General features: G+C 44.4%; 1 protein-coding gene across 11 annotated transcripts; it reads right to left on the reverse strand.

The window, feature by feature from the left end:
• Positions 1–3: 3 nt before the first annotated feature.
• Positions 4–12,936, reverse strand: LOC133888469 (increased DNA methylation 1-like). 11 transcript variants are annotated; one of them, XM_062328730.1, is made up of 13 exons: positions 12,640–12,936; positions 9,506–12,547; positions 9,195–9,318; positions 8,595–8,680; positions 7,974–8,215; positions 7,491–7,577; positions 7,084–7,183; positions 6,795–6,990; positions 6,468–6,664; positions 6,088–6,261; positions 1,738–2,623; positions 1,436–1,585; positions 4–1,272 (listed from the first exon to the last, which is right to left on the reverse strand). In XM_062328730.1, the coding sequence occupies exons 2-10, from the start codon at positions 12,524–12,526 to the stop codon at positions 6,241–6,243; spliced, it is 4,074 nt and encodes a 1,357-aa protein (XP_062184714.1). In that variant the 5' UTR covers positions 12,527–12,547; positions 12,640–12,936; the 3' UTR covers positions 4–1,272; positions 1,436–1,585; positions 1,738–2,623; positions 6,088–6,240. The 11 variants fall into 11 exon arrangements, with proteins under 11 accessions (XP_062184714.1, XP_062184713.1, XP_062184711.1 ...); XM_062328733.1 differs by lacking the exon at positions 1,436–1,585 and having other exon boundaries at positions 5–1,291; positions 1,738–1,807; positions 1,981–2,623; XM_062328729.1 differs by lacking the exon at positions 1,436–1,585.
• Between the last annotated feature and the right edge of the window lie 1,497 nt (positions 12,937–14,433).

The following is a 14,433-nucleotide window of genomic DNA, read 5'->3' on the forward strand; positions in this document are numbered from 1 at the left end:
TAGTTTGTGTGAAGAAACCTAACTGAATTGTAGACGGGAATTGGAACCATGCACTGTCTGTTGGGCTAGCAATTAGATTCGTACTCCAATTAGTTTCAGTGCTTTGTAGGATATTCCACGCATGTTGATGTAGGGCAGACAGAAGCGCGGAGGATCCATCCCAGTGCAACCAAATAAAAATAAAAAGAAGCGCCGGGAGCGCATCAAGAACAAGTACCAGGCGCACGACCCCGACAAGCAGTTCAAGGTCGGCGAGCTCCGCTGCTCCCGTCTCATCTCCAAGACCAAGCACTTCCTTGCCATCCCGCGATACCCGACGCAAGTCGCAGCTCCTCGCGCCACTCCAGTCCCAGGAGCAGACGCCGCCGCCGTCCGACCTCTTCTCTGCTGGCGGGCTACCTAGCTAGCTTCCTCCTGGAATGTCATCATATTAGCTGCTGCTGCTGCTGCTGCTGCTGCTTGTTTTCCCTTTGCTTTTCAATGTCCCTTCATTTCTGTTTCTTGCCCTCGTCCCCCTGCGGAATGAATTAGTGCAAATTTTCTCTAATATACTTTCCCATTTCAATTTCATTCTTGCCAAGATGAACGTGTGCTTCCTTTCTGTAATAATCTCTTGCTCGAATTCTTTTGATACTAGAGGAAGAGGGAACTCCATGTCATCTTTTGCCAATATGAACATTGCGTAAATAGTTTGATGTTCGTTCTGCTGCTGTAACAATTCTTTTGTTCAGTCGAAACAGATGACAAAGAGAGGAGCTCCACTTGTTTCGCTTATTGATCAGAGGGGGTAAAATTTCAACGGCATGTGGGTTGGGAATCTGAGCATACAACTCCACTTCAGGGAATTGTTGTCTAAAGAAAGATGATGCATCTCAGATCTCTGTCATCACTACTTTTGTTAGCATGTTCTGTAAATTGCAAATCAATTTCTACAACTTCTCATTACTTTTGCCAAACAAGGCACTGGGACTAAAAAGCAATCTACCAAGTCTCATCCCAAACTCCATCCTATAAACCCCCATTCCCATTCTCAATTGCTGTCAAACCTTTGGATAATTTGGAACTGGATCGATTCTTACAGCAACTGCCGAGAGACGTAGTGAGAGTCTGAGTCCTGCCACAGATGACCAAATCTGCATACGCACCCTGCCGCTGCTGTTGAGGTTTGTATCACACCAATGATGCACGAAATGCACTGCAGCCATGAGGATTCGAGAAGATCATAGCCAAACTATGACCACACCAGCTTTGCGGCAGAAAGCCCCATCAGTCCTGATACAGGATGTAGACACTGAGGAAGGTCAATTATATTTCAAAGCAAATAATTGAACGCTAAACAAGGTAAATTTGAAGCTAGACCAAGCTAAAGGCAGTGGTGGATATTCCAATTTTTTCGTGGGTGCACAAACTAAAAGCCAAGGACCTAGGTGTGGACCTGGGCTGGCCCGGTGACTAGGGCCGCTCAATGGGCTTGCCGGGCTTGTTGAGCTGAGCTACATAAAAAATAGGAGCAGGTCCAAGGCGCAACTGGGCCAAGACTAGGGGCAAGGCCCTAGTTGCTCGAGTGGCAAATCCGCCACTGGACCTGGGCAAGTACAAAAAAATAAAAATAAAAATTGAAAACATCCTGATTTCAAATTAATTCGGAGCGATGACTCCACTGCAGCTAAATTAGATAAACCCTTGCAGGCTGAAGCTGTAAAAGTACAGTAGCCAAAAAAAGATGGCAAATCTCACTTTTGAATCATCCGACAAAGGATTATAACACCAATTTATGGCCACCTCAGCACCTATGGCAATGCATCACCTACATGTACAATGCCATCTGGGATTGTTGTGACCTTAACCTAAATATCAAACAACACTACATATGGAAAAGGAACTTCCCCCAAAACTCAAAAGAAAAGGGGGTATAAACATATCTGATGGCATCAAGCAAAATATGGCATGCTCGTCTAACTTCGTGGTGAAGGGGCTTACTTCGCATGAACCCATCAGTACTCATATCCAGACGGATTACATCAGTTTGGTTGCTCTGTACTTAAATATGCATCCCAGTAGAATTACCATGAAAAGAGTAGATGGCACTCATGTAATATCCAGGCAGACTGACCCATGCTGTATTCTTCTTCTCATGCCTCAAACAGATTAGATGGCTTGTTATATAGATGCTATCATCCTTATCTCTTTGATCAAAAAGTTTACCATGTTTCTTCAATACCCCTTTTTTATGCCTAGCATCCAGCTTAGATAGCCTCCTATCATGAAGAACTTAGAGAAGGGTCGAATGCATTCCACTTCATACACTAACAGCTCCATGGTGTACAAATATTTCCTCTATTTCAGATGTGCAAGTAATCTTAATTCAGGTGTTGCATATGTAAGGTATTTCTGTCTCAGAATCAGACTAACCATACACAATCGCCCAATCTCAGGAGAGCACTTCACCCAGGAGAGACAAATAGGGTTTCGCATGGCATCTGAACTTTCAGTTCTAGACACAGAACAGACTAGGCTATACTGTGATTTCTTGGACTCTTAGCTTAATTGCATTCTCTCCAATTCAATCAAAATTCTTGGATTTCTGGTTCATTTGATCCATTTCCTGGCCGTCCGATGAGAACTTAATGAGAAAGGAGCCATAGTTAGTTAGCTACCTTTCTACCTATTTTTTCAATAAGAAATAATGCTTCAGTTTACTTAAGAGGCCAATGCTACAAAGAATTCTAAGGTAAAATAAAGTTAAAAAGATTAAATATCAAACCTTTAGAAATTAGACGCGGTGAGTTACTATTATTATGCTGTCACTCTGGCTGTCTGATATTATATATACTCAGTAAGAGTAAGATTGCTCGTAACAAGAAGGAATTGATTGAAGGTATGTGACGCCCGTTTTCTCTCCGCAGCCCAGCCCAGCGCCGTCTGCTTCCAGCCCAGCCCACCCCGCGCGCGCGTCGCTGCCAGAGGGGCCCGCCCGTCAGCTCTGTCGTCTCCGCCGCGCCCTGCAACAACCTGCGCCCGTATCCAAACCGATCCCGAACTGCCGCGCGCCGAGTCCGATTTCGTCGCGCCGTCCGCCCTACGCGCTGCGCCCCGCAACAGCCTGCGCCGCCCTCGCCTTTATAACCCCAGCAGCGCCGCCTTTTCCCCCCTGCACACGCGCAAGAACCCGAGCTCGCCGAGCGCCATAGCCGCTGCTGTCGCCGAGCAATCCTCTGCGCCCGAACCTCCCCGCCGTGTCCGAGCTCGCCGCCAGCATCGCCGTAGCGGGAGGAGCCCGTTTCGCTGCTCGCCGACGCTTCTCCGCCGCCAGACCGAGCCGTCATCGTGCACCGGTAAGCGCCGCCGCCTCTCTCCGTCGTCAGCGCTCCCCGAGCCATATTTCGGTCGATTGATGCCTCCTCCGTCTTCGCATGCCTCCCTAGACGCTTTCCCGACCGCCAATCGAGCCGCTCCGTCGTCGCACCGGCACCTTCACCGAGCTTCGATCCCGCCGCCGCCTCTCGCCGTCGCCGAGCCGTTGGAAGCCACCCCGACGCGGACGTGTTGCTCAATCGGGTTCGCCGTCGTCTCCTCTCCGTATTCCGCCGCTCGCCGTCGAAGTCCAGCCACCGGAGCTCCACTCCGGCGACTCTCCGGTCAAGCACCGCCGCCCTGAGCTCGCGCCGCCGACCCGAGAAGGAAGATTCAAGGTTAGCCGTCGGATCCCCTTTGAACGTTCCTGATTAGATCGCAAATATACCCCTTCGCTAGCCGTCCAGATTGCGCCACGTGTCCCTCTTAAACCCAGTCAGCAGCAGAGACACGTCAGCGCGCCACGTGGATGTCCCTGTCCTACGTGGCAGAGCCCAGTCAGCAGTGGATGCTCAGTCAGAGCCCAGTCAGCCTGTGACGTCAGCATTGCGCATTAATTAGGATTTTCAGTATAAAAAGAATTCCACCTATTCTCGGAAAATAGGGAGATTTGCAAGGAAACCCCTAGGCTTCACTGTTTTTGCATATAGGCCCTTAGATAGTTCTGGATAATTGCAATTTGGCCCCTGGACTATAGGATAATTGCAATTAGGCCCCTGGATTTTAGGGTAATTATGTTTAGGTCCCTGAACTTTGCACTTAAGCCCCTAGAACTATCTGTTTTACAATTTAGTCCCTGCAAACTTTCAGAAAAGCCCCTGTAGAGTAGAATTAGTGTAACTTTTCCATACGACCTCCGATTTAGGTGATTTTCGCGCTCCCGAGATCGTAGCAGCGTGTACTTTCCGTTCTTAGCCTTTTTAGAGTTAGTTTTTCCTGTTTAGTGTGTTGTACTTAGCTGTTTTGTTATTTCTTTCCGGTGTGTTCTTCGGCTTAGGAGGAGAACAGAGTGCCAGCATTCAAGACCAAGTTTTCGAAGATTCTGAGCAGCCAACTTACGAAGGCAAGTGTCCTTGATCACCTTGATTTAACCCTAGATCATTATAGTTTACTTTTCCTTAGTTGCATGCTTGTCTAATTTTGAATCCCATGAATAGGGTTTACTAGAATTTGTATGGCCATTCCTTGTAGCCTTTTTGGGGTTTTTGGGTCCTGTAAAAGGGTAGTCATGCTAGTGCAGTCATGGATTAGAATCATTATGAACTTTGATTAATAACTATGGAACAAGTACTTGGGAGAATTGATAATCTTGTAGTAACTTGAATTTAGGGATCCCAACTGGATGGCTAGTATGTGGTGGAGCTATACAGCAGGGTTTGTGTATGTTCTTGTGTGGGATCCTAAGGACCGGTTCTTGGAGCCTGTAACCTGGCAAAGCAGCACAACCATGAGGCCTATATGGGTACGGCCTGGCTAAGTAATTAGTGTTCTTCGCATTCTGTACGCACCAATGGTTGGTTCGGTGGCACAAGAGGGGGCCTCTGCAGTGGATGGGATCCCTGTTAGCGGTGAAACCTTAGTGGGTGCTTATAGATGTGGAGATACTTTGTAACAGCCTTGTAGTGAAACCCCGGCCATACACCCCAGAAGTGTAAGGCAAAAAGGGAATCACGACTCGTGGGTAAAGTGTGCAAACTCTGCAGAGTAAATAACTGATCGATCAGCCGTGCTCACGGTCAAGAGCGGCTTGGACTTCTTCAGGATTAGATGGGTACTTTAAGGGTTGGTTTGGGTAGTCGGGTGGTGGTACTCCCGATGAGTCGGTAGCCGGATATGGGATATCTGGTGAGTCTGGTAGTCGGATGGAATCCGATGAGTTATGTTCTTATATTGTTGGAATAAAATCTAGTAAATAGGATTGCTAGATTGTTTGAGTCTGTTTTAGCTGAGCATAGTCGCAGTAAATCCCCAAGTTGAACTTTCCTTGTCAATAGCCTGCATGTCATATTTTTCCTCCACTTGCTGAGTACTTTATGTACTCACGCTTGCCTTTTCCCTACCCTCGGATGATGCTCAGAAGGTGAAGTCTTCGAGGAAGTCCCGGGCGAGGACGCTGATTTCTAGAAGGAAGATGGCATCGAGTGAAGACCATATCCTAGGCTGGTGTTTCCCCCGGACAACGCCTGTGGATGGATGGGTGTTCCGCTGCCAATTGAAGATTTATTAGTATTTTCTTTCAGACCTACGGGTCCTTTTGTAAGGATTGTTTACGTTATTTGAGACACAGTTTATGTTATCACTAATGACGTCGCTGCATGTATGTAAAACTTGATCCTGACATACATGTGGAATACATCTGGTTGTTTCCTTTAAAACCGGGTGTGACAAGGTATAAGCCTGACGCACAGTAAAAGGGTTTAAATATTCTTGGGGGATACGTATATAGTGCAAGCCACTCGTTAAGTGCTATCATGCTAATACCTTTTGTTCCGGCCTTTCATGTATCAAATCAACTCGAAAGATGCTCAGAAATATTATGGAGGTACCCCTCAGTGTGATCTACCAATCAATATGATTCGAGTCCAAACTAAATTTGTGCTTTACGTTGCAACCCAGACGCACAGCCAAAACTTCCAAGAAACAAGAATACTGTAGACAAACTCCAACAAGTTCCCAAAGCGGCCCATAATGTGGTTAATTGAATAATCAAAGTTGACTAAGATTTGCAAATACCTGTAAATAGTTGCCTGCACACATCAGCAAGCTTCTGTACAATTTTGCTGTTACAAATTGAGTTAAGCCGTAAACTGGAAAAACCAATTTGGTCAACGCAGAGCAACCCATAACGATGGATAGCAAGAGACCAGAATTTAATACATCAGAATATCACACTTCCCCAACAGCTAACTGCAGAACAACATAATACATGAATTAGTTATCGCTATAATGTACACCTTTACACATTCAAAGCTCACACAGGCATACAAATAAATCATTATAATGGAAATTCGATATGCATCCATCTGACAATATGTTTGATTGGAAAACATTAGTCCTTTTATTTGAAGTGATCAACGAAAAGCTTAAAGTCTCATAGCGTTGATGGAACAAACCTTAGTAGACCGAAACCATGCTGCTGAACCACATTCATGTTTCAGTGTTCTGAATGGACCACTCACTGAAATCTCAGCTTTAAACTCTGTCCCGGACAAGTCAAGGTCATGGAGTTCAAGATGCTCGCTTGCTTTCGCATTAGGTATAAAGTTATCATTAGGAAATCCAGAAACATCATGAACATCCTTTTCCTTACCTGCATATAATTTCAAACATTTGAGTATTCTAGACACAAACAAATGGAAGGAATACATAATACAAAAGTGTACAGATTCATAAACCAGAAGGCACAAATGTGGCCACTGGTAAGCAGGCAGGTAATTCACCTGGTTTGGTAGCCATAACTCCATCCAATCTCTTTGTTAGTAACGACGTTCCAGGAAACAACATCAAGTTTACATTATGGAGTTGTTTCCTTTCATCGTCTTCAATAGGTTTGAAGCCAAATCCTGAAACCCATGTACTAACCAACTGTGGGATGGCAGAAAGGACCAACATCTTAACATGGAATGATCTCAGCATCTGTATTAGAGGAAAGGGGGGAAATCACATGGTGAAATGCAGATATAGTTATAAAGGTTGTGAAGGTTTGTCTGTTTTCCTACTCCAATGTACCTTTTCAATAATGCACAATAGTCTTTGGCACATCCCTTGCCGTCGATAGTCTACAGAAGTAGCAATAAAAGGCAGCTCAGCAGCTTTGGTTCCATGTACCCTGCATGAGAAAGAAACAGATATTTCTTTAATATTCAAAATGGAAGAAACAGTTCACATGCTTTATTTGTTTACTATTATTTCCACAACATATTGTTTTCAACTATGAGGAAATTTTCCAATAGCTAACATTTCATGAGCTGAAAATTTGCAATCTGTTAATCGTTAAAGATATAAGCCATGAAAGCAGTCAATGGCAAGCAAGTGGGTAGAGATAAAAAAAAAAGGCATCAATTCAGTTAAATAATACTTCAGACAGAAAAGAAAGTACAGTGTCTAACAAAGACCTGATCAACAAAAGGAATTACCTGATGGAAGCGACACATAAAATCTCATCACCTTTCTCCAGGATTACGGTATAGAATCCCTGATAATCTAAACGAGCAAAGTTTGATCTGATGAGAAGTGCTCCATGTTAGTGAACGTTGAAATTGCTGAGTAAAGTTACAGATTCATGTTTCCTATGTAATATTGAGAATCAGCCCTATATCAACTGAAGTGCATTTGAGAAGAACAATATAATAAGACTAGCTACAGCATTGAACGTTCCAAAGCCCGTCTTCTGTACTTTAGCATACCAGCAATTTTATCAGTTCAATTTTCCAGTATAACGTGGAGAAATCAACCCCCATAGTATTAGTGTTCATGCTAATGTGTATATACACATCATTACTGTGTGATATCTCAGCCTCATATTTGCCCATATTGCGCAAGAAAATTGTATGAGCCAAAAAACATGTAATGAAGCAATGGGAAACAGAAAATTACAAGGAAAGGATAAGGAAACTTACCCCTTGTTGTACAAAACATGAGGTATCATGTCCACACCAGTTCTAGGATCCACCATACGAGTGAAACATTCCTCCAATAGAGTAAGAGCCACTGCTAGTTTCGTATTACACTCTGTCAAACGGGCGATCCTCCGAACAGAATATAGCTTCTGCCCATCACTGTTGCACCTCAATATGGACCATGAAAGCTCATTGTCAAGAATATTATCAACTCCAACATGACTGTGTAGTCCTATGAATATCTGTTAGAACAAGGGTAGAAAAGCACTTTAACAGGAAAGAAAATGAAGAGCAGGAAACAAAATATTTGATCCAAGAACTGCAGTATGTTAGGTGCGCAGAAAGGTGGTAGATAATAAAATGAAGAGTAGAAAACATTTCTACTGTTCCATTAGTTGCTGATTATTTTTATCCTAGATGGCCATAAAATTGACATCCGAGCTTTGAGGCCTGGTAAGCCAATCTGAGAGGTTAATCAAATATATATGTCTATGACAAAGAATGAGGGCCACAAAGAAGCTACAATTTCTAAAGGTATGATAAATTACAAGTCAGCTATATTGATTAAAGCATCATGCACAATTGAACATCATCTTGACAAATAAAATAAATAAATATTACCTCTTTACAATATCTCCCACAAAACCATGTGTCAGATCTTTTACCCTCGAAAGGTAGCTTCTCTTGCTCAATGCAAGTGTCATGGTCTGCCAGTGAAAACAAGAGTATATCGAATTGAAGTTAAGGATAAACATTCAAAGATTTCATCTACAATGCACAATGAAGAATTGAAGATTGGTTCAGTTAAATAAGATGTGAATTATGAAATCATCTTCTGGTTCAGCTTCTGCTCAAAACTGCTCGAAGCTTAATCACTAGCCAACAGAGCGCCGCTAGACTAGAGGGGCTCTTATTGGGAGCGTAAGCCCCTTTTACGCTGAGAAGTTGAAGCCCCTCTAAAGCAGTTTCTATGAGAGCGAAAAATCAATTTCTGGAAGGAGCTACATTTTCAACTAATAGGACCTTACTTGGATCAACCCAGGCATATAAAAATTGTTCCATAAAACAAAGTAACGATTAATGAAGTTAGGCAGTAAAGTTAACATAAACTGGCAAACTACCCAACCAACTCTCAGCTACTACAACACTAAGCATTATAAAAGGATGGCACTATAAAGAAAATTATGCAAATGATAGAGGGGAGATATGATAGAATTTTACACGCATCTCCGCACTGTAAACATTTGAAGACAACTGAGAATGCCGAAACCTCCTTTTCACTAACTGATCTCCCACAAATCTGACAAGTGCAGTTATGGCAGTACCAACTACCTTCTGGAAGCTCCTGTATTTGTAAAGGAAGAAGCGTAAATAACAAATTAGGAAACAACTTTGCATATAGATTAAGTATTATTCAATTCAATTTGCTATGATACACGTTATTTGGAACAAAACATTGCAACATTAAAGGACAGCAACCTTTGAATTGAAAATTATCTCTAGCCAATGTGCACCAACAGGAAGCTAGATACCTTAGCAGACAAGCAAGCTTGATGGTATGTTGATGGGCAATTGTCACAGCACAGTAATTCACCACCATCTCCACAGAAACCGCAGGTGTCATCATTTTCATCTATTGCCTCGACTTTTTTACCACATGCATTGCTCCTGCTCATAAATTCAGCAGACCAAGCCTCAACCTGGCATAAAGTGTATGACTTGCCGGACTGTAGAAACAGGCCCAACGAGGACTTTGGCAAACTGCAACCAGCATGAGCTTTGAAGTCAGATACAGAGAAGGTTTTTGTGCAACAATTGCAAACAATTCCTTCCCAGGTAACCTGCCCATCCTTTACAACTTTATTGCTTTTGAGATCCTGGTACTGTATAACATCTTTTACAGTAAGAAAGCCAGTGGCAATCAACCAGCAGATGACGGTTTTCCGAGCCAGGCTTATTCTCTTCCCACCCAATAGGTTAGTGCCCGCTTTTCCAGCTGTTCTCAAAAGTAGCTTGTTACCTTTCTTTTGGCTCTTAAGTTTCTTGAACTTCTTTGCACCTGAAAAGCCTGCAGCAAATTTATGACGGGAGCCAAGATCCTTGTTTTTTATTATAGCTGTGATCAAAAGGTCATCATCGTTGATCAGCAGCTCACGAGGTCTTTTCTTCACATACTTCTCCCAACCTTTAGGTTTGCTTTTAGTGGCGATCTCCTTGCAGGTTTGAAACTCAAGGGTTAGATCAGTTTCCAGAACAGCAGCATTACATTCATGGGATAACTCAACAGGAACAGTATTGCCTATTGGACCATTTTGTGAATCCTCGGAAGATTGTGCACGGGATGAAGGCAACTGTTTCTGGACCTCGTCATCAGGGCAGGACACTGTGGCATCTAACTCCCTTGCAGCACAGTGGGTTTCTGAGAATGTATTGCATTCCCTAAGTTCTTCGATCCTCTTCTCACTCTGTAACATACTCAGTTGCTTGCTCTCTGAAGGCAGGAACATGTCACACTTGTTGCTTTGGTCATTTTCATCTAGCTTTTCTGATTTCGATTCAGCTTTCAAATAATTTTTCAGTGTGCCACCACCCGAACACATACCATGTGCCTTAGAGGCATTAAAGTTTTCTGCATCAGACATGACCATGGTTGCTACATTGACCTCATGGTTAAACACATTTTCCATGGTAGGTTGCGTGAAGCTTTGAGAATACAACCCGTCTAGTCCAGTTGCATCGATATCAGATATCCTTTTGGACTTCTTCCTCACCTTTTTTACAGGATTATTAGCAATCTTTGTTCGAGCAACAATTTGTCTTGCATCATCACCTTCATAAACATGATTTTCTGTTTGGTCACTTGCATCACAATTCAGAATCTTGGTGCCACAAAGCTTTGGGCTCATATCCCTATCGTTGCTGCCTTCCGCATCATGATAACTGTGTAAAGTCTGATGCCCGTTGTAGCTCTCAGTTGCTAGTGTACTGCAATCAGAGTCTGTGATTACAGGAGTAGATTGAATCATTCGGCTGGCCAATAAATCACTGGCTTTGTGCATGTTCTTGCTTTCTGATGACACGTCCGTGCTGTCATCAAGAACAAAGGTTGAACTGTCGACAGCTCTAAGAGTTTTACGTTGCTGCAGAGCTGTGATTTTCCTACTGATGAACACAACAGCTATGAAGGGGTCTAAAATCTGCCAGCGCTGAAGAAACGTGAGTGCATTCTGATGGTTCACAAGCATCTTATCAACATAGGCCATTGTATCCGTGAGGTCCTTCCAAAATGCATCAACATCTGACCACTCCTTTGGATACCTTCCCCTTTCAGAATCTGCGGAAGCTTCATGTAATTTCTTGCCACAAAACTTCCAAGCCTGAGTTAGTGAGGTATGAACCGCTTCCCTGTTTGGTGCTGTGAAATAGGATGCCATCTTAGCCCTGTCATTCCTTTTCCGTGGCTTGATAGTCCATCCAGCATCCTTGAAAAGGCGATGTGCGTGTGCTTCCAGCTGGTCAGGAAGATCCCTGCCTAACATCTTCTTGGAACCGACAACTGCCGAGCCAGAGTGTAGACTGCTGCATCCATGAACATCAACATCATCCAGTGAACTAATGTTAGCTTCAGGCGTAGCATCCTGCCAAATGGTCTCAAGCTCGGCAAACTGACCAGGGCTGAACCAATATTGGGATTGCTGAGGTACCGTTGCAGTACCACGAGTTGCTTTGCTAGAAAATGGATATTGTTCTACTCCTACCTCCGTTGTACTTGTGTAGAGGAGATGACTATGAGTAGTGTCAGCTATCTGCCCTTGATCAAAACTTAAGCACGTATCACTTGGGAATTGTTGCTGATCGTTGAGCCATTGATGCAAAAAGGGATCAGAAAGAAGAGTCCCACTTTGGAATTCCGAGATCTCCGCTAGTGCTTCCATGTAGGAAGGCATGGGGTCATCAACCACGCTGGTGCTGGTGCTGGTGCTGCCACCCAACCCAACCGCATTGCAGATTCCAGCTCTGACGTCTTGAGTTGTTCCTTGCGTGTGCACACCCAAAATGTTGTCGACGACAGCAGCACCGAAAAATTGGTGTTGGCCATCACAGAGGCCGAGCAGATGAGTAGCACACTTGGGTCCAGCCTGGCAGTAACCTATGAATCCCTGCAACGCAGCATCGGGCTCGGCAGATGCCTGGTCAATCCCATTTTGATCAGCATGAGGATATGAATGCTCCTCGAGCTGGAGATCCACCTTGGCATCCATCTGATGAGGAGCATTTGGCTCATTACGAAGCACTTGAGGCTGTGGCGCAGCAGTGATACCAGCAGGCTGGTGCGGTACACCGAAGTGAGCAGGGGAAAATATGGACGTCGAAGGCGCCGTGGTCGTCCCACAGAAGACCTCCTTGAATACTTGGAGCTCCATGAGCGATCTGTCGAAGGCGCCGTGGTCGTCCATGGCCATGATGTCGTCGCCGAAGATGAATCTCATGGCGTCGTCCTCCTTGAAACCCAGCATGCCGTCGGCGTTGGGTCCCCCGGCGGCCATGTTCATAGGCGTTGGTAGGTAGGGAGCCTGCAAAATTGGACAGCAGCGGGAAGCGTGGGCTTGGTCCGTGAGTGAGAGAGAATGCGAGGAGGAGAAGGACCGGATCCAAATGGTGGTACCTGAAGTGAATTGGGTGGGATGGAGGAGAGCAGCTGAATTCCAAGCGCGGACGGAGGGATTGGGATGGAATCGAGAGAGATTGGGGGTGGAGCGGATCAAATCTGCGACGAGATCCGAGGCCACTTTCCGGGCGTCCTCTAGGGTTTGGCTTGGTTTGGGCGGCTGGGAGAGGAAGGGAGGCGGGTGAGGGGCGGCGTGGGCAGTGAAGCTGAAGCAACGGCAGCAGTGGCTTGCCCCCTGCCGACGGCCGGCGTGTATCGGGGCGGGGGGAGACGAATGGCAGGGACAACTGAGCCACCGAGACTCAGAGGAGGCAGTGCTCCGACTACTATAGTAGCTTCGTTTGAACGTTTTGGCTCCAAAACCAAACCAAACCAAATCAAACCCGTGATGCCATGGAGTGGAGATTTTGAATTTGAATAAGATTCCTGACTAGTTTGACTTTTCTTAGATTTAGAATTTTGCAGGCCAGGCATGCTCCACTCCACCAGGCATAACTTTTGGATTCATAGAGCCAGCCAGACCAAGTAGGTGGTGCAGTGCAGGCCGCCATTGTTGATTTTTTATTTTTTAAATTAACAAATTGCAAATATATATATTTGTTTTGAAAAATTGTAGATCTAAACACATACTTTCGCTCTTACAATGAGCGACACGGGGTGTCAGCTCGAATACAATACCACTGTGGCTGCGACGTCAACCTATCGCCCGTTAGAAGAGTGATAAATCGTCATGTAAGACCTATGAAAAAGCTATCACCCTTCGGTTGGGCGACATCTTTTCCTATATAATGGAGTGTCACCCCTCTGCATGAGCACAATGCTCATTTGTGTCTCTAACAAATTGAGTGAGAGTGAGATGAGAGAAGAGGGGAGGAGAGATGATGGAAGGGAAAGCCCTATCAAAATCCATCTATGATGAAGGTAAATGCTCTAATTCTAGTATTTTTTTACAAGTCAGTTAGGTTAGCCATCAAATCTAGTTTTGAAAATGTTAGGCATCAGATCTATTAGTTTAGAGGAACGTTAGCAGTTTGTTTTGTTATTTTCTGTTATTGTAGATCTAGCACATATACTTGTTGTCAGTCGAAATATTATATAATTTTTTTTATTAATTGTGGGAAGGTATGTCAGATAAGTCGTATTTCAAGTTTTTTTATAGAGAAGGAGACATTGTTTATGGTCCGCAAGGGGTAGGTATGTTGGGGTTTGACTCAGTGGAGAAGAATATATCTAGACTAATAGAAAAGAGTTGCTTTTCTTTAGAAGCTTGAAGAGTGGCATCCCCTTCTACCTAGCCTCGAGATGAACCTACTCAAACCACCATACACCCTGTTAGTTTCTAGATTTACTTTAACCTAGTCGGGGATCTCATCTGGTCGATGGCTCTGATCTTGTCAAGGTTTGCTTCTATTCCTCAACTAGAAACGTGGAACCAGAGCAATTTTACGTCTGGTTAATGCATAGTTTCAAAATAAATCCCAAGCAACAGTAGCTGACCGTTAGTGTTGTAATTGACTGTGAACTAAATGTGTTTATTGGGATGTGCTTCAGCTAAATAAAACCTCAATTTGGAGGTGGTACCTGGAGGGAGCAACGGAGAGAGGATGACCACCTGTGTTGCTTATGCAATGGAGGTACCGGGAGGGAGTTGGGGAGTTACAGGGCGGCGATGCTATGGAGGAGGGTGAAGAAATGGTGATACATGAGGTGGAAGCATTTGATGTTGGGCAGTCCTCAACCATTCTGATGGAACCAACTGGTGAGGCAGACGAGAGGAAACTCGTTCTTGAT

The sequence above is a fragment of the Phragmites australis genome, chromosome 13 (genome assembly GCF_958298935.1).
Source record: "Phragmites australis chromosome 13, lpPhrAust1.1, whole genome shotgun sequence".
NCBI classification, from domain to species: Eukaryota; Viridiplantae; Streptophyta; class Magnoliopsida; order Poales; family Poaceae; genus Phragmites; species Phragmites australis.